The sequence below is a fragment of the Watersipora subatra genome, chromosome 10 (assembly GCF_963576615.1).
Source record: "Watersipora subatra chromosome 10, tzWatSuba1.1, whole genome shotgun sequence".
NCBI classification, from domain to species: Eukaryota; Metazoa; Bryozoa; class Gymnolaemata; order Cheilostomatida; family Watersiporidae; genus Watersipora; species Watersipora subatra.
In genome coordinates this window covers 37,418,305-37,441,847 of record NC_088717.1, presented here as the reverse complement: position 1 = coordinate 37,441,847, position 23,543 = coordinate 37,418,305, and the positions used below count along the sequence as shown (strand labels likewise).

General features: G+C 34.7%; 1 protein-coding gene across 1 annotated transcript in view; it reads left to right on the top strand.

Annotated features, from left to right (window-relative positions):
• The first annotated feature begins 362 nt into the window (after nucleotides 1–362).
• LOC137407025 (glutamate receptor 4-like) overlaps nucleotides 363–23,543 on the top strand; it is a 35,159-nt gene continuing 11,978 nt past the window's right edge. Inside the window, exons 1-15 of the mRNA XM_068093629.1 lie at nucleotides 363–417; nucleotides 605–751; nucleotides 2,408–2,529; nucleotides 5,160–5,283; nucleotides 7,127–7,341; nucleotides 8,601–8,741; nucleotides 10,530–10,724; nucleotides 12,941–13,048; nucleotides 15,117–15,309; nucleotides 15,780–15,901; nucleotides 16,923–17,084; nucleotides 18,998–19,194; nucleotides 20,316–20,517; nucleotides 21,879–21,990; nucleotides 22,074–22,209. Coding sequence (XP_067949730.1) covers nucleotides 363–417; nucleotides 605–751; nucleotides 2,408–2,529; nucleotides 5,160–5,283; nucleotides 7,127–7,341; nucleotides 8,601–8,741; nucleotides 10,530–10,724; nucleotides 12,941–13,048; nucleotides 15,117–15,309; nucleotides 15,780–15,901; nucleotides 16,923–17,084; nucleotides 18,998–19,194; nucleotides 20,316–20,517; nucleotides 21,879–21,990; nucleotides 22,074–22,209 — 2,231 coding nt within the window. The remainder of the gene's footprint in view (nucleotides 418–604; nucleotides 752–2,407; nucleotides 2,530–5,159; nucleotides 5,284–7,126; nucleotides 7,342–8,600; nucleotides 8,742–10,529; nucleotides 10,725–12,940; nucleotides 13,049–15,116; nucleotides 15,310–15,779; nucleotides 15,902–16,922; nucleotides 17,085–18,997; nucleotides 19,195–20,315; nucleotides 20,518–21,878; nucleotides 21,991–22,073; nucleotides 22,210–23,543) is intronic.

Here is a 23,543-nt window from a genome sequence, read left to right as displayed (position 1 = left end):
GCATATATATTCATATGCATGAACATTCATGGACATGTAAATTTAACCAATTTGCTGTCAGTAACTGTATTTACTGACAGTATATGGAACTTAAAAAGCCCTATTTATTGAAAGGATTGCCTATTATCTGCAAAATATTTACAAGAAACATCACCAATCATAACATTTTGCATGAGTGAAAGGAAAATATTATCAAATATAACAAGAATATTTGTCATATATTTTACATGTGACTCACATTGAGCATCACAAGTGTGATTTATATTCACGGCATAAAGAGTGAAAGGTACATGTAATTCAAAACTGTAGAAATTTAGTCTGAATTTTAGAATTTCATTACAGAGCAGACGGCATTTAGTAGCATGGATCTTTCTTCTGCTTCTAGTACCAGCTACTTCTCTACTCCGCACCAGTCAGGTACCTATAGGTAAGCCTTAGTTATTGGTTTATACCAGCACTAAGCAATTTATGGGATCAGAACAGATAATTTTGTAACATGTCAAGTTATCAGTCTTCTGGCATGTATGATGTTGTATGCGGCGCGCTTGTGTATACGTAATGATATACACAGTAAATTTTCTGTGTTTGATGGCCTTCTTTTTAGGAATCTTTTTGGATGTGTCTAGCGACCTAGCGGAGCTAATGAATGTGACGATAGGCATCATTAGACGTGACCTAGGAACAGACTTCGAACTGCTGCCGTACACAAGAAAAATAAATGCTAGCAGCTTCTACTCATTCAAGACTGAAGGTGAGTGTTTAGCCTATAGAGGTAGATTTTACCTTTTAGTCCTGTTAGCATATACCATGTCATCGCAGCATATTACATCAAGAGTTGGCTGCTCTTGATTGTTGAAGATATCCTGTCACATACCTGCTTACTCTTAAATTCCAGTAAAATTAGTAAAACGAACATTATTTAGTGACTATTTCATGCAAACACGACTAGTATATAATCACTTCTATAGAGGTGTACTGTATCACATGGCATTATGTGTTATGCTGGTCACTTAGATTTACTTTTCCTATATGTAGCATTGAACACTGTCTTATGTACACTATGTGATACATTCACAGACAAAATATTGTCATCATGCTATCACACATTTGATTTTTTATGCTGCTTCAAATTACAGAAAATAATTTGTCATAGATTGCTGTCTTGTTTTACACTTAATGTAGGTTCTTAATTTTTGTATAATAATATAAAATAACATGCCTTAACATGTTGTTAATAATGTACATACATACACACAACGGCTGAGATCTGTCAACTTGTAACAATAATATACATATTCAAATTAATTTCTCACATCACAATATTAAAACATCTCTTTTTTATGCATAATACATGACAATTGTAAAATATTATGCAGTATAAAGTTATTTAGTGGTAAATAAAAAACGCTTGGTTCAGAGTTGCTAAAAGTTTCATCAAGGAGAAGCTCTTTATATTTGAATGTTGCAGAGTAATCAAAACATTCAAATATATATAGCCTTCATTTGAATACACTTCATCAATAGGGATGTCTATAGGTTAGCCCATCTCCTGTCCTATAACATACATCTATAGTCTTAAAGTTATGTTCTGCCTGCTAGTTTTAAAAGTAAATGTTTGAGACAGTTACTACGCTGTAAGTCATGGCACAGTAGATTTTTTGGTAAGGTTCTACTAAGCAGAGTCATATTTGGTAAATAGTAAATGCTCTGGAGGCCTCTTTTATCCCACAACGTAGTAACTATCTCAAACATCCAGTTTTAAACAAGCAAGTAGAAGATAACTCCAACATTATGAATGTGAGTTGGTGACAACAAAGGTGTACATTGTATCATAAATGACAAAAAGTTGTTACACGGACTATTAAAAAATGTTTGTCAAAAATTTAAAAGCCCAAGAAAGGCTTTTCAGATTAGGAATCATAGTAACATCATATCAGGTCAAACAGAGTTCAAATAAATTTTAGTTACATACTGTAAAATTAATCATTTTTCTCAAAATGAGAATTATGTAATACTGTCAGTTGCACTAAACTCTGAGTGAACAATATAAAGCGATGTCTTAAGATAATTTTTTTCTTCAATTTTAATTTGATAAATCTTTCATAAGGAAGTGTCCTATAACAGTACTCAATGCTGCAAACAATTATTTGTATGAAAGAATCCTTATTTCATAGAAAACCCAAATACAATTTATATAATTCCATTAACCATGTTATTGCAACTCCAAAACAGATGATGCTTTGCATAATAAACATAACTTCCTGCAAGCATTACATTCTGTTGGTAATAGTTAATTTAAATAATAATTTATAATGTGGTTAAATTTAATTAAATGTAGTTTTAAAACTTTAAAACTTTTAATAATTTAAAAGTCTAATTTAAGGTTTGTTCATAATTCTTATTGCAGTCTGTGAAGTGTTCAGCGAAGGAGTGTTTATGACGATAGCTTCGGAGAAGTCAAGCACTGAGTACAGCATCATGCCAATTATGGAAGCTCTTCACATGCCTTACATAACCTTCTCTGGTCAGGTAATTACTAGCTGTCAGCGACAGCATTGCTAGCTGATGAGGCGGAGCTCTCACCACTCATTTATTGAACTATTTTTTGTTGCTTAAAGTTTGCAATAGACGCAGAAAATATAATGTCCATTGGGCATTTTTTAATACCAAAAGTGTCAGAAAACAGATAAATTATTTAGAATGAGCCAATTTTTGTTTCCTCCTAATTTAATTAAAGAAATAAAAATAAAAATCTAAGAAAATAATACTTGGTTTTTTAAAGAAAAATTAAGATGCTCAATCAAGACATGGTTACCACTTATATTCTCTTAAAATGCCATTAATAAGTTTTGCTAAGGTGTTTAATTGTTTCCTAAAAAATGAATCAGTTGGATTCAATAGAGTAGAGCTGTGTACACTAAATAATAATCTGTTATCAGACTTTAACCAAACTCTGCATTAACTAGCTCATGCTAAAACCAATAATTTCTACCAATAATACAACTGTTATTTTCTACTTCTTCCTTATTGGATGTAAAAGCTCAAAGCTCGCAACAGTAATTTTCATTTATTTCAGAGGTTGCAGGTATCTAGTTTTGTAAAAATGTTATCCAACAACACAGTGTCTTTGCGGTAAAGTGATGTTAGCTATTGTTAGGAATTTCTCAGATCTCAAATTTTAATAGAAAATGTAAATAATAATGTAATAAATATTTGTGTAATTTTGTAAGTTATAGTCAGTTCATGTTTTTCAAGCTACTCATATCAAAGCTATGAATTGTAGCTAATTATACTGGCAACCATTTTTAGTTTATAAAAAAGACAAAAATGTTTTAATCATTGCAATAAAAATGCATTTTAATGAATTTGTGATTCACACTTGTATGTATATTTAAACATGTAAATTACTCAATAAAAATACCCAATATTACTTGAGTAATATTTCTGGCCTAATTAATATATCCATTATGAAACTTCTGCAACTCTTTGTAATGTTTAGTATATTTACATATTCTTACTCTTAATAAAATGTATTTTGGTTTAAGATTTTTTGCAAAAATTGTTTACTGACATTCAAAGAGTAAAACTTTGGTTAATTGTTTGTAACTGTAGAGATCAAGTGGCCATAAACAAAGTAGGAAAAGTAATATCAGTGAATGTACTTTAAAGTGAAACTGATCATTATTTGTAATAAAGTGAAATTAAAATGGTTGTGTGCTGTATCTTTTGATTGGCTATCATTATGTAACCTGACTGAGTAATTGGCCAACTTCAAATTCGCCAATAATAAAACTTTGCTATTAATGACAGCAAAATAATTGATCGAGTAGGGGAAGGCCCACAATGAATCCAATAATAACGTTTCTAGCATTTACTAAACTCGTCCGTCGTCAATTTATTGGTCATCTTAGCCTACACATCTCATATAGATTAGGACTTAAGCTAAAGTTTGTCAAAGATGTATCGTAAATGCCTATGCATTCCCTCTTAATGATTCTCTAGTAACTTGATGTTTAAATGCTGCCGTGTACCCCTGTCATCACAAAAACTGCCCTGACATTTCTAACAGTATGATGGTATAACTAGACTGTGTACTCTGTATGCATGTAGTCTATGCATACAGCCTATGCGTAGAGTGTATGCATACAATACCCCACAGGTGGGTAAAGGGTGAGTTCAGATTCCTGATGCATAGGGTATACTATGTATTGTACAGGAGTTTATCGTGCCACCTGTACTAGCTCCACACCTAAACTTAGAGAGAAACAACGCCGTATGTGTCAAGTTCAGAATAATGCATTTAGGTCAATTTAAAAGTTGTACAAGACTAGCATCTACAAAAAAAGTGCAAATTGACTCCGAGTTTCCAGAACCCCAACTGGGCCCTTCATAGGCGACAAGCTCCGCCTCTCACTCTGTAAGTCTGTGCCAAGCTGAGTCGGTCAGAGCTAGACCAAGTCATTTGGTCTGTCTTGGTGTGAGTTGGTCTCTGCCCATCATAGTATACCCTATGCATGCACTATTTGTATACCCTCTATGCATAGAGTGTATACATAGGGTGTATATATACACTTTATGTATACACTCTATGCATAGATTGTATACATGGAGTAAAGGCATTGAGTGCATGCATAGGGAGCTACAGCAGATAGAAGGCGTGTTTGAATTCCTATGCATACACACCTACAGACTCTAAATACATGTACGTGTAGTGTTAAAATCAAAGTAAAACCATTTAAAAGGTACAACGAAGGAACAGGCACTTATTGCTACAGTATCAGTTTCCCGGCCATAACTTACATAAGGTTGCTTATTGAATGAATGTGTTACTGTCAATGCATACATTGCAATGAAACTAAATATGAGCTGATAACTCCAAAGGTTTTACTGATGCCAAACTAGCCCTTTGCGTAGCAGCAAGTGTAAAAAAACTAAATAACAAGGTACAACTTAAACTTTGCCGGTATGAAAGTTGTAGTTTAACTATGTATGCCAAGGCCTGCATCATCGTGAACCATTTTGAGGTAATTGTGTGCTCTTTTATCTATTTGAGCCACTGCCTCTGTTTTATTAGATTTCAAAAATGCATGTTTGGTTCTAGAGCTCAACTAGCTTCAGTACATAAAGACAAACTTATAGCCTCTGATTCATGCTTGTAGGATCTGCAAGCTGATGAATGGAATTATAAATTAAGAATGACTCCTTCTTATGCCGCTGCATTGGCAGCACTTGAGGTATACTACAACTGGCAACATGTATTTTACCTGTACAGCGATGAAGCAGGTAAAAGTATAATATGTAACGGCGTATAATATCATAACAATAATCAGTCTTACGACTGTTGATAAACCTAATCCAGAAATGTATCAGATAGAAATCATTACTAAATTTCTGAATTGTCTAAATTTGGAGAAGCTTGACTTCTCTGAGGCTATCGTCATAAACACTCCTTCACTGAACACTTCACAGACTGCAATAAAAATTATGAGCAAATCTTAAATTAGACTTTCAAATCATTTAAAACTACATTTAATTAAAGTTATCACATTCTAAATTATTATTTAAATTGACTATCACAAACAGAATGTGTTGCTTGCAGGAAGTTGTGTTTTTATGCAAAGCATTATCTGCTTTGGAGTTGTAATAACATGATTAATTTTAGAGTTCATTTTGAAGCCAGCCTCTGTCCCATTGAACAGCACTGCCTGAGCGGCCATCCAGCCCTTCCGGCAGCCAGAGGGCTAATGTAAATAGGCTGAAAAGGCTGAGAGGCTAAGGGTGGTCATTATCTGCCTATTAGAGAGTGCTTCACGCTGGTTGTCTACATAATTAAGATGCATCTACTGCTGTAACTAATACTCATGTTATCTGAATAACGGAGACCTTATTTATTTGAATAACTGAGACTGAAGTAATACCCAGCTTATCATAATAAGGCAATATAATTTATGTGAATAAATAAGCCTAACTAATAGTCACATCATCTGAATAAACGATATCTTATTTATGTTAATGAATGAGCCTGATTAATACTCACATTATCTGAATAAAGAGACTTCATTTATGTAAATAAATGAGCCTGAATGAGTACTCAATTGCGTGTAAGTGCAGTATAAAAACAATATTATGTGAATATATTAAAATTGATAAATTTGAATTGTGATCAGTAAGGCAACACGCATATATTAAAGGAACAAAGGTTTTGGCTCAACCTCTTCTTACCATTTAATATGATTTTAGAGTTAAGCATCAGAGAACACATATATATATAGAGCTGCAGTAAACTAGTTTAAAATTGTGTTAACTTCTTAAAATTTGATTTAACTGATCAATATGGTGACCACCAAAGTTTTTGTCAATATTACAAAGAAAACAACACTCTAAGTAGCAATCTCCCACTTATACTTGTTTGTATAAAATTTTATATACTGTAAAGCCTCTATTTGAACGCCATGGCACTCTACTTTTCAACCCTTCACCTATAGTGGTGGTCAAATAAAGGTGGGCCTTCAAATAAAGGTGGTGTGCAAATAGAGGTTTTACGGTAATTAACATCATTCATAGTTTATTACAAAAATCAACTTATGACCATAGTTTTAAAAACATGTAGTGTATTGACAGCTGAAATAACCGTGGTTCAGTCGTTAGTGCACTGGAATACAATCGATAGGTTGGGGACATGGGGACCATTGGTAGTGTTAATAAGGACATCCAAGCACAATTGTTCCTGTGCCAAATCTAGCCAGGTCATTAGCGACTAAACCAGGCCTTCCCATCAGCGCTCCAGCATGGATGAGAAGGGTAGCTAGCAACCCTGTAGAACATAAAACCTGACAAAAGGCGAAGAAGCTCCTCTGCAAGCCAACGGCCAGCTAGCAAGAGATAGTGTCTCAATAAACACACCCAACAGAAGGCAATAGAAAACCACTGTTAAAACCTGCAAAGAAAATTCATTGTTATATGGAGTGGGGAGAACGTTCTCACAGGACATGATATCTCTAGATAAATTGTTTTTACATATAAAGTAATGTGGAGTTAAAAGATTTATGCAGTAAGTATTTAATAATGAGAATTAGAATTTTCTTCTTAGCTTTTTAAGGTAATTGTAATAATAAATAAATTGCAGGTTTGGCCAGGTTTGAACAGCTTGCAGAAATACGACAGCCTAACCAGCAGCCAATAGAGATTGATTTGAGGTACTTGAATCCTTCATTGGCTGACTCGTATGACGTCCTCCGGTACCTCGATAGGAAGTATGTCAGATGTATGGCAAACAAAACAGAGATGGTCATCATTCTTGATCTTCCTTCAGACGATTTGACTCAAACGGTCTTAGATCAGGTAAAGCATGCTGTATGAAGAGAGGTACACACACGTATCATGGTAAAAAGGGACCGTGTCTTCTCTTCTATACTCACTTTTATACTGCGGATTATACTAGGTAATCCCGGGCTTTGTCCACTTATCATAACTGCTGTGAGAACCCGCAGCTCCTGTTACCTCAGGCCGCAGTGTACCTCAATGACCTCAAGCTCACAAATCACCATCATACAACTAAGCAGCTTTAGCTTGCTTTCCTTACCTTCTGTTAGCCGCTATTTGAGAATATGAAATCTGAGCAAATTAAGCTATGTATGTAATAAGACAAAGATATGTGTTCATTATGCATTTTTACTCATACATGGCAAGAACAAGTTGCCAATCTGATAGGCTCAGTGTTTTAGATTTTTGTTTCTAAATTCAAAAATACAGCCTGTGTACCAGTTATTTTAAGACACAAACTGTATAGAGGTGGAATAAGGATTGAAGCTATGCTGTCTAAAATACTCTAACTTACTATCCCATATACCCAACCACCCACTTCATAGCTACACCCCACAAACTAAAACCATTAAGTACACCAAACAGCATTTTGCCTGTCTTAGATCTAGAATAGTTTATTTTTAAACAATATTGACTTTCCAAAACAATATTTTATTTATTTTTTCACATGTCCTAATTTGTGTTTGTCTCCATCGGCCGGGAAAATAAAATTAAGATCAAACCAAATCAATTGGCCACCGAACTAAAGCACCCAAAGTGCACGTTTGAAGTGAAACGAAATATATATGCAAAAAGGGCATTTCAGTGCATGCATATGTCATTTTTTGAGTAATGATGGAATCAATTATTCTTAAAAGTATAAAATTAATATTTTATTGACTAATTTTAACTATAGTAACTTGTCATACTCTGAAATAATGGTGGACATACTTATTACACCTGTCAACTTTTAATGGCATATAGGACTGCCAGTGTGCAAAAAGAAAATTATTTGCGCGGACTTTTCCATAATGCTATAAATGGGATAAATGCTATGTGCTAAAATTATAGCACACACAAAAAATAAACAGACACCTTTATTTAAAAGTTAGAATGGTAAATTAATGTTGAATACGTTGATTAAAAATTAATTTTCTATGCAAAAACTTTTTGTTCTTCACTTTGCAATGCTGCACATTCAGCTAGTCATGGAATAAAATAAAGTTTTATTATACTCATTGTCAATAGGAAACAATAGCTGGAAATAATTAAATTTAATTGTTAACTATACTCTCTAGCTGGCTGACCTAGGGATGATAAGAGAAAACTACCACATAGTTCCAGCCACACTTGCCATAACAAATCTGAACTTGCAACGCCTGCACGTTGGAGGGGCAACTGTTACCGGCTTCAAGCTTTTCGGGCTGAACAGCAGTGATGTAAGTTATCGAGGTTGCTTTATAAACGTTATAAGTAGGAGATTCACTGTATCAATCATAAAAAGAGCTCACCAGATGGACTTGTTATGAGACTATGTTCCTTGCAGATGGTTATTGCACCTTCCTTATCAGCTACTCTCTAAAAATTCAGCGTCAAACTGCGCGTTACATGGTGTCATGAAGAACTTCTGCAAAAGACTTATTTATAATTTTCAGTAAAACTAGAGAAATACCTGGCATTACATGGGTAATAAAAAACAGCTTATAAACAGTGGCAGATAAAGTAGTAGTCATTGTCTAATTTCAGTAAGCATGTATACTCCTAAACTTACTAATAAGAGCCGTGAGAGCAAGCTCTAGTGACGCAGCATCATTATGTATATTTTAACCAATGTTATGACTATCTGCCCAATTAATCCATTGTTTGGATTAATCCATTAATCCAAGCTACACGAACCCATTTAGTTCGTGTAGCTAAATAGGTTAGATTGTTGCCTTGTGAGCTGACAGTTCAAAGCTCTAATCCAGTGCGAAGCGGATTTTTTGCTGCTAGATTTTCGTCGCTTTAGCTAGACATACACACAGCACACAAACTTTGAGATTTGTATATATACTAGCCTAACGCTATGTGGCATGTCTAATGCAGCCTAATGCCTAGTAGCATATAACTGTTAACTGTATAACATATAACGGGTAATAAGATAATTGCCTCATGAATTTGATTAATTTACCTGAAAAGCTACATCTTTATTGAAGCGTTACAATCATTATGCAACAATCGTTATGCGTAACAGTAAACAGCGCTAGTTATCAACCTTAAAACAGCACTTTAAGCAAAAGCATCTTAACTAAATAATGCAAGGACTATTTTTCCAATGAATCCATTGTATTTCATGTACTTGTAGCTTAATAGCTAAGTTCGCCGCCTCTAGATCTGGAGGTCCCAAGATCAAATCTACTTCCTTGAGGGTTTTAATTGCTTTAACTAGACACAGGGTTTAACAAAGAGACAAAAGGACAAATGCTGAGATTTTATAGGTATACTAGAAGAATGTCCGGCATTGCGCGGGTATTAAAATCAGCTTATAAACAATGAGAGGTAATGTAGTCGCTTACCCCTTGCTATTAGCCTGGCACATTGCCAATGGATAATTTGAGTAAACTTACTAATAAGAGCCAGCTACTTGCTCTCACGATTGAACACGCATAAAACTATGCTCCCGCCCTCCATGACATTGAGTCGTAACGGAGAGCGGTAACGTATTCGCACCCGCATAACGACGTATATCGCGTGATGAATCTATCAAGCTCGTGTGGCTTAATTGGTGAGGAATTGGACTGGTGAATGGGAGGGTCCGAGATCAAATCTTCTGCGATACGGATTCTTTATTCCAAGATTATGATAGCTATAGCTGGACAAACACAGAGACAGAAACACAGACAAAGTTTGAAAAGTATATATATAGAAGATTAAATTATCGTATGCGCCTGCTGATGTGATAAAAGGATAAAATGAATCACTCGTCACTCTTAGTGTAGTATTGAGGTTTTGCATTTAGTTATTCAAAGTTTTGGGAAATGTTAGCCAACCAGTTAGCTAGGATCTTTTTGCATCTAACTATTCACATTTCTCATATCATAAACACAAAAAGATCATTAAGGGCTTCATCACTCTTCCAGCTTTTTTTTTTGCTTAAATAATTTTTGTTGATGAAAATAAATCCCAAACCACAAATTAATAAAAAATTTTATAAATAAACATTTGTATAAAAATGTATAACTTTGCAGGTATATAAGGAGCTTGCTCTAGATAGTCTAGAATTGGTAACTCGAGCTCTCAAGAATATACCGGAAAAGAGAGAGCTATTCAAGGGCTACTATAGAACAGGAGTCATGTACAACGGGGATATCATCGGCATTTCATGCTACACCCGTGATAATCCTCTTGGAATTGGAAGCAACCTGATGGACTCACTAAAAAAGGTACTGCAAAACAGAATAAAGCATTGTTGTAATTTACGTATTCATAGGGTATGCGGTGTTAGAGATGATAGAGATAAAGCTCATCTGAATTCTGCTCAGAGAGTACATATGATGTTTTGGTTTAATAATCTCTGATTCAGAAACAATTGTACAACCACACTGCATACGCACACTGCACACTGCATATATAATCAGGAATGGGTTTATATATAACATTATTTGTATTTTATCAACCAATCAAAACCTCTCTTTTTGCTATTAATGCCATCAGCTGGCGCTATTAGTCATATGTTTAATATCTTTTCAAGCACTGCCATACTGGAAAGAGTATCTAGTCGCATGGGAACTCCCCGCTGCCATTTTTACACCTGCGGATCAGTTGGCCAGTTGGTGTCATTGATAGTGCTTTGATTTTACCAAAATGAAATAATAAAGCTGTCATTTTACTGCACAATCTCACATTTGTGCTAGCTCTTTGTAAAAGAAAGGTTTAGGTAAAAATTGTGGTAAAGGCTGTTTTCCTCCTACAGTAGATCGTGATATACATGTGAGCTTGGTAAATACATTGAGCTTCTTACAAGATATCACATTGTGAACACGGCTAACTCTCTGTACTTTTAAAATGAGATCACGCTGCAACCTTGTTTAACCATAGCTATTGAGTGAAAGCATGTTGCAAACACAAAAAGCACACAATAGAACTCAAACAAAATTATTCTGTGAACTCAGTAAGCACATTGCGGTTCTGACATATCATAACAAGTTTTATATACATAATATTTTTATAACATAATTTTTACATTTAGGATTTTAAATTTTCAGTTTTTTGAATATTTTTGTAAGTTATATTAATGTTGGCAAAAAGAAAATTCTTTAAAAAGCAGTTATTAACAACTTGAACCAGTTTTCATCAAAAGATAAACAAATAAATTTGCTGCTTTATCAATTAGCCAAAAACTCATCAAAAATATTTTGTACCAGATGCCTTGGCAATCTGGCTGAAAGTGTACTGTATTATTTTATAATCTAATCAGGCAAAATCATTAACAAATTTAAGGAATCAAATATAGCTAACCTACTGTATGTAGTTAACCTACTTTATGTAGTTAATCTACTGTATATAATTAACCTACTGTATATACTCACCTTCTGTATATAATTAACTTACTGTATATAATTAACCTACTGTATATAATTAACATACTGTATATAGTTAACCTACTGTATATAGTTAAACTACTGTATATAGTTAACCTACTGTATATAGTTAAACTACTGTATATAGTTAACCTACTGTATATAATCAACCTACTGTATATAGTTAACCTACTGTACATAGTTAAACTACTGGTTATAGTTAAACTACTGTATATAATTAAACTGTTGTATATAGTTAGCCTACTGTAAATAATTAACCTATTGCATATAATTAAACTACTGTATATAGTTAACCTATTGTATATAATTAACCTATTGTATATAGTTAACCTGCTGTATATAGTTAACCTTCTGTATATTGTTAACCTACTGTATATAGTTAACTTTCTGTATATAGTTAACCTACTGTATATAGTTAAACAACTGTAGGTATATATAGTTAATTTATATTATTAACCAAAGAAAACCAAAATTATGCGTGAATTGCAGTAAGTTTCTTTTGACTTTTTTTATAGATTTTGAACTTGCCTACTAATTTTGTGAAAAAATTATTTATTATTCTTAAAGTTTTTTAACCAAATCAGGTAGTAATAATTCATCTATTATTATATTGTTGTTCATCATTTAGTTATGCGTTATGCTTTGTTCAAGCAAACTTTACAATGTTAAGTAAATTTAACTTGACAACTTTAAAAAACACTTTAACATTGTATTCAATAGTCAGAAGTTTAGCTGGCAGAAAAACTACTTCTGCTTGTTTATTTTCACTACTTGTTAACTTTTTAAAAAAGATCCTTCTGTGTTATCTTAAACACCATTTTATTTCTTAAATATTAAATTGATAGTTTTCTTGTAAAGAAGCATTTGAAATTGAATTATTTCCTGTTGTATATATTAGCATTTAAACTCAAAGCTCACAGGAACCCAATTTCACCAGAGTTATTAGTCTTTCATACCATCACTAAATTTTATAAAATGTTCTTTGCGTTGTATTACATTACATCTATACAGTTATGAAGTTATACACCTTATATACGTTTGAGTATTTCATATCTTAGACCAGGTTTACTGGTCGTACTGGGAAAGTGAAGTTTGATGATCAGGGGTACAGGACTGACTATGAGCTGGACATCTATCAGCAAACACCTTCAAAAACACTCTCCCAGGTACGTATTTGTAGTGGAGAGTTATTTTCCATCAGTTTATGGTGTAGCATAGACATCGTTATTGTATAGTAAGAACCCAAGTAATTTTGGCATTAGATAAAGTTCCTCCATGACCTTGATGGGTTTAAACATTATGTACAGCTTTAGCTTGACTGATTGACCCTACAATGTTATATAATGATTGGTAATGGTTAGTTTATTCGGCGTCTGAAGCCATGCGTTTAGGCCAAGAGTTTAAGAGTATAAGAGTTTAGGCCAAGTTATTGCCCCACACAGTAATTGAACCTAATAAATCAGGTTCTCAGCTAAGATTGCTACTATCTGTGCCACTCAACCACCTTTCTACATCTAAGAATAATTGGGCACCTACTTATTACTTATGAAAACATCTCACTGTGCCAGCGTACTAGTTGAGATAAAGCTTTTCTTTTGTAAGCTACATTAGATCAAACAACCAGAAAACCTGGGAAGCTAATATTTTTCAATATCTATTTGACAAATGTTCAAGTTTTTTCATGTACTTTACTTAGTTGTTTGCACCTCCTGTTTTAAAGAAAACTTTTGTGTTCTCTTTACTGCTCCACAAAAACTAAAGCCCTTGAGTATAAGGCAAAAAGATTCATATTTCCTAAATCTATATATATATTTCTCAAAGTATGTTTGTGTGTATGTCGTATGTCTGTCTGCATTCCAGCTATAGCTATTATTAGAATAACTGCAGCTGGACAACAATGCTGACACAATGTCATGGAGTACCGTCATTACAAGCCTAGCAGCTTATTGCAATTTTCTATTGACAATGTGCCAGGGTAACAGCTCGAAAGTTACAGTTGTTTGACAAAGTTTTAAAACCTTTACAGTTGTTTTCATTTTTCTCTTAATTTATTTCAACTACACAAAACACTGCTCTCCATGATATGCAGTTTTAAAGTTAGAATAGTAATGTTGTTATATGTTAAATACAAATCAATTTTCTGTCCAGACTTTTTTATTACTCGGGCAACGCCGGGTAGAACAGCTAGTATATATATAAGAATACAAACAATTCAAAGTGTGCACTTCCTATGACGCCTGGTTTGCTATGGTGTTGCCACCTACAGAAACACACAAAAGTGGCGAAGTGCTGTAAGATGTGCTGCTAGCTTCTTTGTGCATTTGTAACAACTCCACACAGCCCATCCACGCCAGGTTAGCCTTGCAAAGCTTCGTTAACCTTTTTCTAAGTAGTTTCACTGATGAACCGTTCGGTCTTCACTACCTCCTTCTTGGTCGGCTACTCAAGTATGAGTGTTTTAATCTTAAGTGATATGCGAGTTGAGGTTAGCTCCTCAGTCGATTCGGCCTTTGTTAACAAAGACATTCAGGACATTTTGGCGAGCTCAGCCTTCTCTACCTCTCCCAGTTAGTCAAGGCTTTTGGGTATCTCAAGTGATGAAGATTCGCTTTCGGTTGGCTTTCTGGTGACTTTTGCTGGTCTTATATATCACATTCCTAGCCAACTTCAGTCACTGTAGTAGAGAACCGAGAGCTAAACAGGTGTGACTCGACATAAATATCTCTGCCACAAGAAGCAGAATCGCTTATGAAGGCAGCCTGACCAAAACGCCCCTCTTCTCCTATAGTAGAGGACTCCACTGCCTCATCAAATTCTGTCGTGATCATGCTCTGATGCATGGCCTAGGAGGCTCGCCAAGCATTCACCTTCTCCTGCTTTCAAGGGTCCCAGCTGGCTAAACAAGTCTTCAAAAAAATTGTTAGTCATACCTTGCTGAGATGCCATGGTGCCAGGTTCATTAGAATGCTGTAAAATATTTGGCTGAGATATGTCAATAAGAGTTTTAGACAGCACTTGCTCTTCAGTGTTTTAAAGTGTGAAAGACTCCGTCCTATTTATTGTTTGGGCCTGTCGCCTTTTTCGGGTTCTGTATTTCTCCACCGAGGTCGTTCTGGATTGGCTGTTATCAAAAATAGTCACGGCTATGTTCCATAAATATATATATATATATATTTATTTATATATAGATATTTATATAAGTTTCTCTGTTGTTAAATGAGTTTCTTTGAACAGGTTGCCAAATGGTCAACAATAAGTGGTCTTCACGAGAATGTCGACATGCGACCACCTAAAGATGCTGAACTACCAGAAACAGGATTCTTCAATGAAACGTTCATAGTCACCACTGTTCTTGTACAACCTTATGCCATGGAGAAAGCCGATAAAAGTGGGCCTGGAGATGAGAAATATGAAGGATATGCCATAGGTAAGTAAAGCATGTTTAGAAAAGTGAATGATATGCTATAGGTAAGCGAAGTGTATGTTATATGCATGTGAAAAATATGCTATAAGAAAATGAATATGTTATAGATAAGTGAATGATATGTTATAGATAAGTGAATGATATGTTATAGATAAGTGAATGGTATGTTATAGGTAAGTAAGTGATATGCTATATTCAAGTGAAAGATATGCTATAGCTAAGTGAAGGATATACTTTACTTATACATTGTACCTATGCATATATCTATAATACGTATGTTGAAACTTACTCTGGTATCTAATCTGAGACTCGTACTCACACCCTTTACCCATACCACACATTTGCTCTGTGAAACAATGTCATGTCTCACAGATTAACCTGTACTGTTCTACAATAGTACTGTTAAACGTTACTGGCATAATTATTCATTTTGACTTTGTTTCAGTATTTTATTCCTTTCCAACATTTTGCAGATCTTGTAGCACGGTTGGCTAAAACAGTAGGATTTAACTATGTTATAAAACCTGTGAAAGATCATGGAAATCTGCAAGCTGATGGTAACTGGTCAGGAATGATCGGAGAGCTAATAGCAAAGGTTAGAGGATGCCATGAGCATTTCTACATAAAGAAGTTGCTAGTTTACACTAATCTTTGAGAGAAGATAATTCCTGATTTCTGTTTCTCATTTTTGTTTTGGCATGTATTAAAAAACATCTTTTTTCTGATGATTTACTGATGTTGATTAAATGTTATATGTACATGTGTACATACATGCATGTACGTACATATGTACCTACATACATACGTAGACACATATGTACATGCATAAGTACATATATATGTATGCACATATGTACATACATGTACATACATGTACATACAGACATAGGTACATATGTACATACATATGTACATATATAGGTATAAACATGCATATGTGCATATGTACATATATACCTAGATATGTACATATGCATGTATGTACATACATACATATGTACATATATGTATGTACATACATACATACATATGTATGTAAATACATACATATGTATGTAAATACATACATATGTATGTAAATACATACATACCTATGTATACATGTATACGTGGACATACATACTCGCATATGTACATATGTGCATACATACAAATTTACTCATGCACATACACACAAAATAAATTGTAAGATGATCTAATGTCTGTCACATCTGTGGCCATCTGAATGCATAAGCAAAACTTTCAAAGTAAATCACCGTAAGGCTCTGCTTAACCTCACCACCGTAACAGGCATAATTACTGCGCATTACGTGCTGCCTTTTGCTTTAACACAGGGTTTGATAACAACACAGAGTTATAATAATGTATTTCTATGGTAAATTTGAGTTTATTGTTATGCTTTTTTATCCCTAAGAATTGCTGGTTACATATGAGTCAAACCTTAATGCAATAAAAACTTGTGTTGTCAGTTAATCTGTGAATAATTTGCAGAGCAGCTCTTTGCCTTCAACTCTCTCATTGTTATTATGGCTAGTTGTTTATAAACATTGTACTGGTTTTACTTCATTTAATAATGATGTTCAGTCAAAAAGATAAAAGTATATCTTTTATTTAAGAGGGCAGACTTGGCAGTCGCTGATTTGACTATCACTTCGGAGAGGGAACGCGTGGTAGAATTCTCAGCACCATTTATGAACCTTGGCATCAGTATTATGATTAAAAAGCCAGAGAAGCAAAAGCCAAGTGTATACTCTTTCATGGAGCCTCTATCTGGCAGTGTGAGTGCATAGAACCTCTATCTGGCAGTGTGAGTGTATAAAACCTCTATCTGGCAGTGTGAGTACATAGAACCTCAATCTGGCCGTGTGAATGCATAGAACCTCTATCTGGCAGTGTGAGTGCATAGAACCTCTATCTGGCAGTGTGAGTGCAAAGAGCCTCTATCTGGCAGAGTGAGTTCATAGAACCTCTATCTGGCAGTGTGAGTACATAGAACCTCTATCTGGCCGTGTGAGTGCATAGAACCTCTATCTGGCAGTCTGAGTGCATAAAACCTCTATCTGGCAGTGTGAGTACATAGAACCTCTATCTGGGCGTGTGAGTGCATAGAACTTCTATCTGGCAGTGTGAGTGCATAAAAACTTTATCTGGAAGTGTGAGTGCATAGAACCTTTATCTGGCAAAGTGAGTTCATAAAACTTTTATCTGGCAGCGTGAGGTCACAGAACCTCTATCTGGCAGTGTGAGTGCATAGAACTTCTATCTGGCAGTGTGAGTGGGTAAAACCTCTATCTGGCAGTGTGAGTGTATAGAATATCCTGGTAAGATAACATGGAGAGTGATATTTATGTTTTTATATACAGTAGTAGACTTTGCTATAGTGTTCTTTATGAAGCACCTTTATGGTCACCTTATCTATCGCACCAAAATTGTTAAGGAGACATTTTGTAGAGTATTCAAACAGAATATGCATTCTTACAATTCACACGAATGATGTAGTTCAGACAATGTTGTATCTAGGAACTACTTTTAGTTAGACAGCAGGTCACAGCAGGTCATGGTAGATCACAGTATCTCATTGTAGAACACAATAGATTACAGTATATTACAATAGGTCATGGTAGATCACAGTAGGTCACAGTAAGTCATAAAATAGTTTATAAGTGTCGGCTTTCGTAACGAAATGCAAGCTAGATGAGGTTTCACTTGTTGTAGTATTTTGAAATGTAACAAGGTCTTCTTCTTGGACTATTCCCTTAAAGTTAGTTTTCAATGCATTCATTGGTTAACCTGCTTGCTCACTTTCTAAGAAAATGAAAGTTTGAAAATCACATGCTTACTTCTAAAAATGGTGTTTGTACTCCTTGTTGTGAAAGGTGAACAGTTTATAAAGGTTTGTTTTAGATAGAAAAGAACAAAAAACCTTTTTAAATTGTTTTGTCAAATTTTTAAAGTTCTGTTTTCACAAATAAAAAAGCTTCTTACTAAGCACAAGTAGCTAACTAGATAAATTCTATCCAAGTATTGCAGGTAACTTATATATTATTCAAGTTGCCATCAAGTTGTCAAAGTTGCCATCAGGTTGTCTAATTTGCCATCAGGTTGTCCAAGTTGCCATCAGGTTGTCCAAGTTGCCATCAGGTGGTCCAAGGGGCCATCAGGTTGTCCAAGTTGCCATCAGGCTGTTCAAGTTGCCATCAGGTTGTCTAAGTTGCCATCAGGTTGTCCAAGTTGCCATCAGGTTTTCTAAGTTGCCATTAAGTTGTCCAAGTTGCCATTAAGTTATCAAAGTAGCAAAATAGTAAAATGTTTCTCATTTTCTAAGTACTCCCAGTAGTCCAAGTACTCCAAGTTAGCCCAGTATCCATCTAAGTTTAAAGACTAATGGCTGTTGAGACATTCATTTGGGGCTCCTACGAGGTCTAAAATTAAAATCGAACCAAATCTCTAAATTTACTTCACATATAAATTCTTGAGTTCATTTACTTCTGTTTACACATTGAAATGCTCAGAGCAAAAGTTATTGGCAGTGCCAAGCAACTTTTCAATTAGTTTTTGTGAATGAAATATCACTTTGAATTAGAAGATTCTAAAAAGTTGTAGAAAATAATGTTTTCAACAATATATGCACAGTATATGAATTAATGATTTCCGTTTCAGATAAAAGATGACTCCTGTTATTATTATTCAGGTATGGATGTGCATAGCCTTGAGTTTCACAGGAGTCACCCTAGTCATCTATGTCATATCCAGAATATCTCCAAATGAGTGGAAGGTAGAAGAGCAACCCAATGGAGACGAGTCAGTAGAAAACCAGTTCACACTCCAGAACAGTGCTTGGTTTGCAGCTGGTGCTCTCATGTGTCAGGGCAGTGAACATTCGCCATAGTGAGTATTTATGGCTGAGATTCTGTCTTCGTTGGATATAATGGCAGCATCAGTAATACTTGATTCCGCAATGATTTTGACCACTTCTGTGGAACTGTGTAAATTAGGATTGGAGTGTTTAAATTAGACAGTTGATCTAAAGACTCCAGTCGCCATCTATTGGCTGCACACCTGACCTGAAAACACAGGTTGGGGTTCATTTTCCAAAAGAGGCTTCAAGTGGTGACAAAAATAACATCCAACCTTAAATTGATTTCTACAATTAGACGTGTCACCCGTCTTTGACACTGGACTCAGACATGTTCAGACAAAATCACAGAACCATTGCTTGTGTAACAATGACTCTTAAAAACATACTCAGCCTCTGCTTGCAGCAAGATAAGCAGACATCATACTCCATCTTTGAGAGACTGCTCACATACATGTACGTACAGTGGATGTAAAAGGTGTTATTAGAGCGATTGCTAATTTATGTCTGGGAATATATGGTTAAAATTGTAAATTTGGCTGCACTGTGTCAAGCAGACTACTAGTTAACAATTATGGTAGTCAATGGATGTACTCAGCATAGCATCTAAAGTAAGGAATGGCTGTTCATGTCTAAGAACAAAGTAATGCTTGTCGTATTCTAGTTAGACGTTTACTAGTAAGTCAATCTAAAGACTAGCAGATATAATTATGTTATTTCTTAAACGATTTCTTGTTTATTTAACAAGAATAGCATAAGTATTACTAGGCTCTCTGTTGTCTGAATCCGTTTAATTTTTTTAAATTCGCAAACTTTATTCAATTAGCAAATTTCATCAATAAAATCTAGTACTTTTTAATCACTTTTGTGCCATCAAAAATTATGTTTTACTTGGATTGGCAGAGTCTTCCCAGTCAAAACTTGTTAGTTTTTGTTTGGCCTACAGCCTTCAATTATCTCTCCATAGCAATGAATTTTAAGTTTAACATCTCATTGAACTATGGAACTAAGACTACGTAAAGTCTAAAAATAAGAGAACAACAGCTTGACAAGAACTGAACTTCTGGTAGCCTTTGGTACTAAGAAAATAAGTATCAACTACAGGGTTAATGTTATGCTCAAATAGAATTACAAACTTTTACAAATCTTTTAGCGCTCCTTCTAACAGGGTGGTTGGCTCAGCATGGTGGCTATTTACTCTCATTATTATATCATCATACACAGCCAATCTAGCTGCATTTCTAACTGTCGAGAACATATTTATGCCTGTGAAGAATGTACAAGACCTGGCACAGAAATGGCCGGATATTAAATATGGTACACTCAACTCCGGAACAACGCGTGGGTTTTTTGAGGTAAGAATATCTACAGCTGTACAGAGTTTAGAAAAATCTTGTCATCATGAGAAATTTGACAGCTAGCTGAAGAAGCTTTTTAATAAAAACTACTCATCTATGGTTTATAGTGACCATTTATTAGACAATGAGCTGAATTCCTTGTGATGCATGAGCGATAAAAACGTCTTTGCACAGCAAGTATATTTTTAATCAGAATTTACAACATTCACCGTTATAAGTTTTAAATGAAGGTGTTTGTTTATTTCGGTGTGTGCTATAAGTCGATATAAGTTTATGCTATATGTACATATATTTACAGTATTTTGGGAAAGTGTGGGCACATATTTTTTATTACACTGCTAGTCCCGTGGGTCATTAAAGATTGGTGGGTGTAATGAGTATGCCCACAATTATTTCATAATATGACAAGGTGACTGCGTTGCTATCTGCAATTCTGGGGTTTCCAAGTTAGATTCCAGTCTGAAGTGATTTTTTTCGGTTCCTAAAACTTTATCACTGTAACTGGACATACCAACAAGCACTTAGATTGGTTTATATAGATCAGACAAATATAAGCTTTATGAATGAAAGAGAAGGTTGCAGTTTTTACCAACTCTACAAAAAAAACCGGAGTGACCTTTGACTACCTTGACCAATATTATAAACTCATAACTCGCTCCGCACATAGAGCTTGAGACTCGACTTGTTGTTTGTATATGTGGCAAGCATGACAGGCAATTTTGCCACGGGTACTCGAGAGCGATAGAACAAAATTGTTTCATGCTAACTAAAGTATATACTTCTGTTATTTTATTGTCTGAGTGGACTGTAATAGTAACCAAGGCAATTATTTCTCACAACAAAAACATACAAATAGACCATTTCAAATAAAAGTACCCTAGTTTATCTTGATGTCTTTAAAAAGTGAAAAGCATAAAAATTAAACAAATGTCTGTAATTGTGAAAACACATTTGTATGATGTCCGTGCATAGGCGCAGTTTCTTCTGCTGGCACCAAAGGAGGCTGGCACCAAAGGAGGCTGGCACCAAAGGAGACTGGCACCAAAGGAGGCTGGCACCAAAGGAGGCTGGCACCTTTGGTGCCAGCCTCATGACACCAAAGGTCACCACAGCTTGTTACCCACAATTTCTAGCTGATGGCCCATGTCATGAGCAGTGGTCCCTGACTGCTGTATGCTATGTCTCAGTTTTCTAATGATAGACAGTATGATATGTTTGCATGCACACGCCTTCTTGTTATTGCCAATTACAAGCAGCAAATATAATTTCTGTTAAGTTCTTCTGAGGCTTGATATGTTTACATATAACATATACTTAACAGTTAACATATACTTTGAAAATATATATTTATTGTCTAGAACTCTAATGACCCCCTATTTCAAGAGATGTGGAAGAACATGGCTTCTCAGCCGGAAGAATTCCTGCTGCCTGATGCTGCTTCTGGAATAGATAAAGTTCAAAACTCAAAAGGTGAAGGTTGTTTATTATGACTAATAATGCTATAAAATATATAAACATAAGCATTAACTAATTCATTTACAACTCTTATTTAGGGCAGTTCGCATTTCTGTTTGAATCAACTACAAATGAGTTTGCAAATCAAAGGAAGCCGTGCAACACGATGAAAGTAGGAGAGAACCTCGACTCAAAAAACTATGGCATTGCTATGCAGCGCGGCCATAAATTAAGGTAAAGTTTTAAGTATTGTGGTGCTGAGGCTAGTATTTGCTTGTGTGAAACATACCTGATAGTATCTCACTTCCCTTCTATTGGACTTGAAGTTTTTTGTCTATAGCACACTTTTTTATTTTAAAATAATATTATCAAAGCAAATAATTTAAAATCATGTTATATTGAGCCAGTCATCCTTCAGATGAATGCAGAATATAGCTAATTCAACCAGTCATGTTTGTCTAGAATACTCTATATTGATTAGCTCCTTCCAGCCTTTGAACTCGATCAGTAGGTGTCAGCCTCATAAGATAGCATGACTCCGTATAGCCTGTGATCCATCAGTATAGTGGATCCAATATAAAAAAAACAATGTAATGTTAAGTCAATGACTTATATGTAAATCTTGTTTAAAAATCATTAATATAACTCACTGATTCTATTTTGAGAAATAAAAAATTTTAACATACTTTTAATAAGTTTATTTTATACATATTTAATGACCTCTTTTAGTTTGTAGCTAGAGTAGAAAATTGAGCTTTGATTAAAAAAGTTGGAGTTGTGTAAACCACTTTTGCTTATTTTTGTAAAAGTTTGAATCCAATAATTTGTTGTAACTAATTAACTCAGCTAGTTGGTCCTACTCACAGCCGACTGACACGCGCTCTATTGGCTACACTACTAATCCTTTTAAGATCTGTCATATAATCTATAAATGGCAAGGCTAAGTGACAAGTTGCTAATGAACACTGTTTTTGCAGAGGTGCAATATGCACCCACGGTGCTGCCATAACCAATTATGTAACTGACGCCGTGTGATGTACATGTATGTACAAGCTTCTATTGGCACTCCTAATCATCAACAAAATGATGTTTTTTCGTACATGCCAAAAAGAAAAATGAAAAGACTGAAATCCGGAATTATTGACTGAGTTGTACAAAAGTGCTTTAGAAGTTGGTAATCTAACAGTATTGCAGAAGAGTCGGGATAGTGAATTATTGGTTGTAATGGCAGAAAATTCATAAACTGATACATATGATGGTGGATTTATCATGTTGGTGTTACCAAATAGAAAATGATGTTGGTCATATGTTTAGAAGGATTAATACAAATACTCTGGGTATAATTTACACAGGATTTAGAAACCTCTAGAGCAAATGCAGTAACAAGCAAGTATGGAAAAATTATACGGTAATTATGTAGAGATAACTAATTATGATGATAGGTCAACTCTGTAATGTCACTAGATTAGCATTTAAGTGTATCTTGCAATATTCAAAAGTGTATCAAAAGTATCAGGTTACTATGACAGTGTATCAAAAGTATCAGGTTGCTATGGCAGTGTACCAAA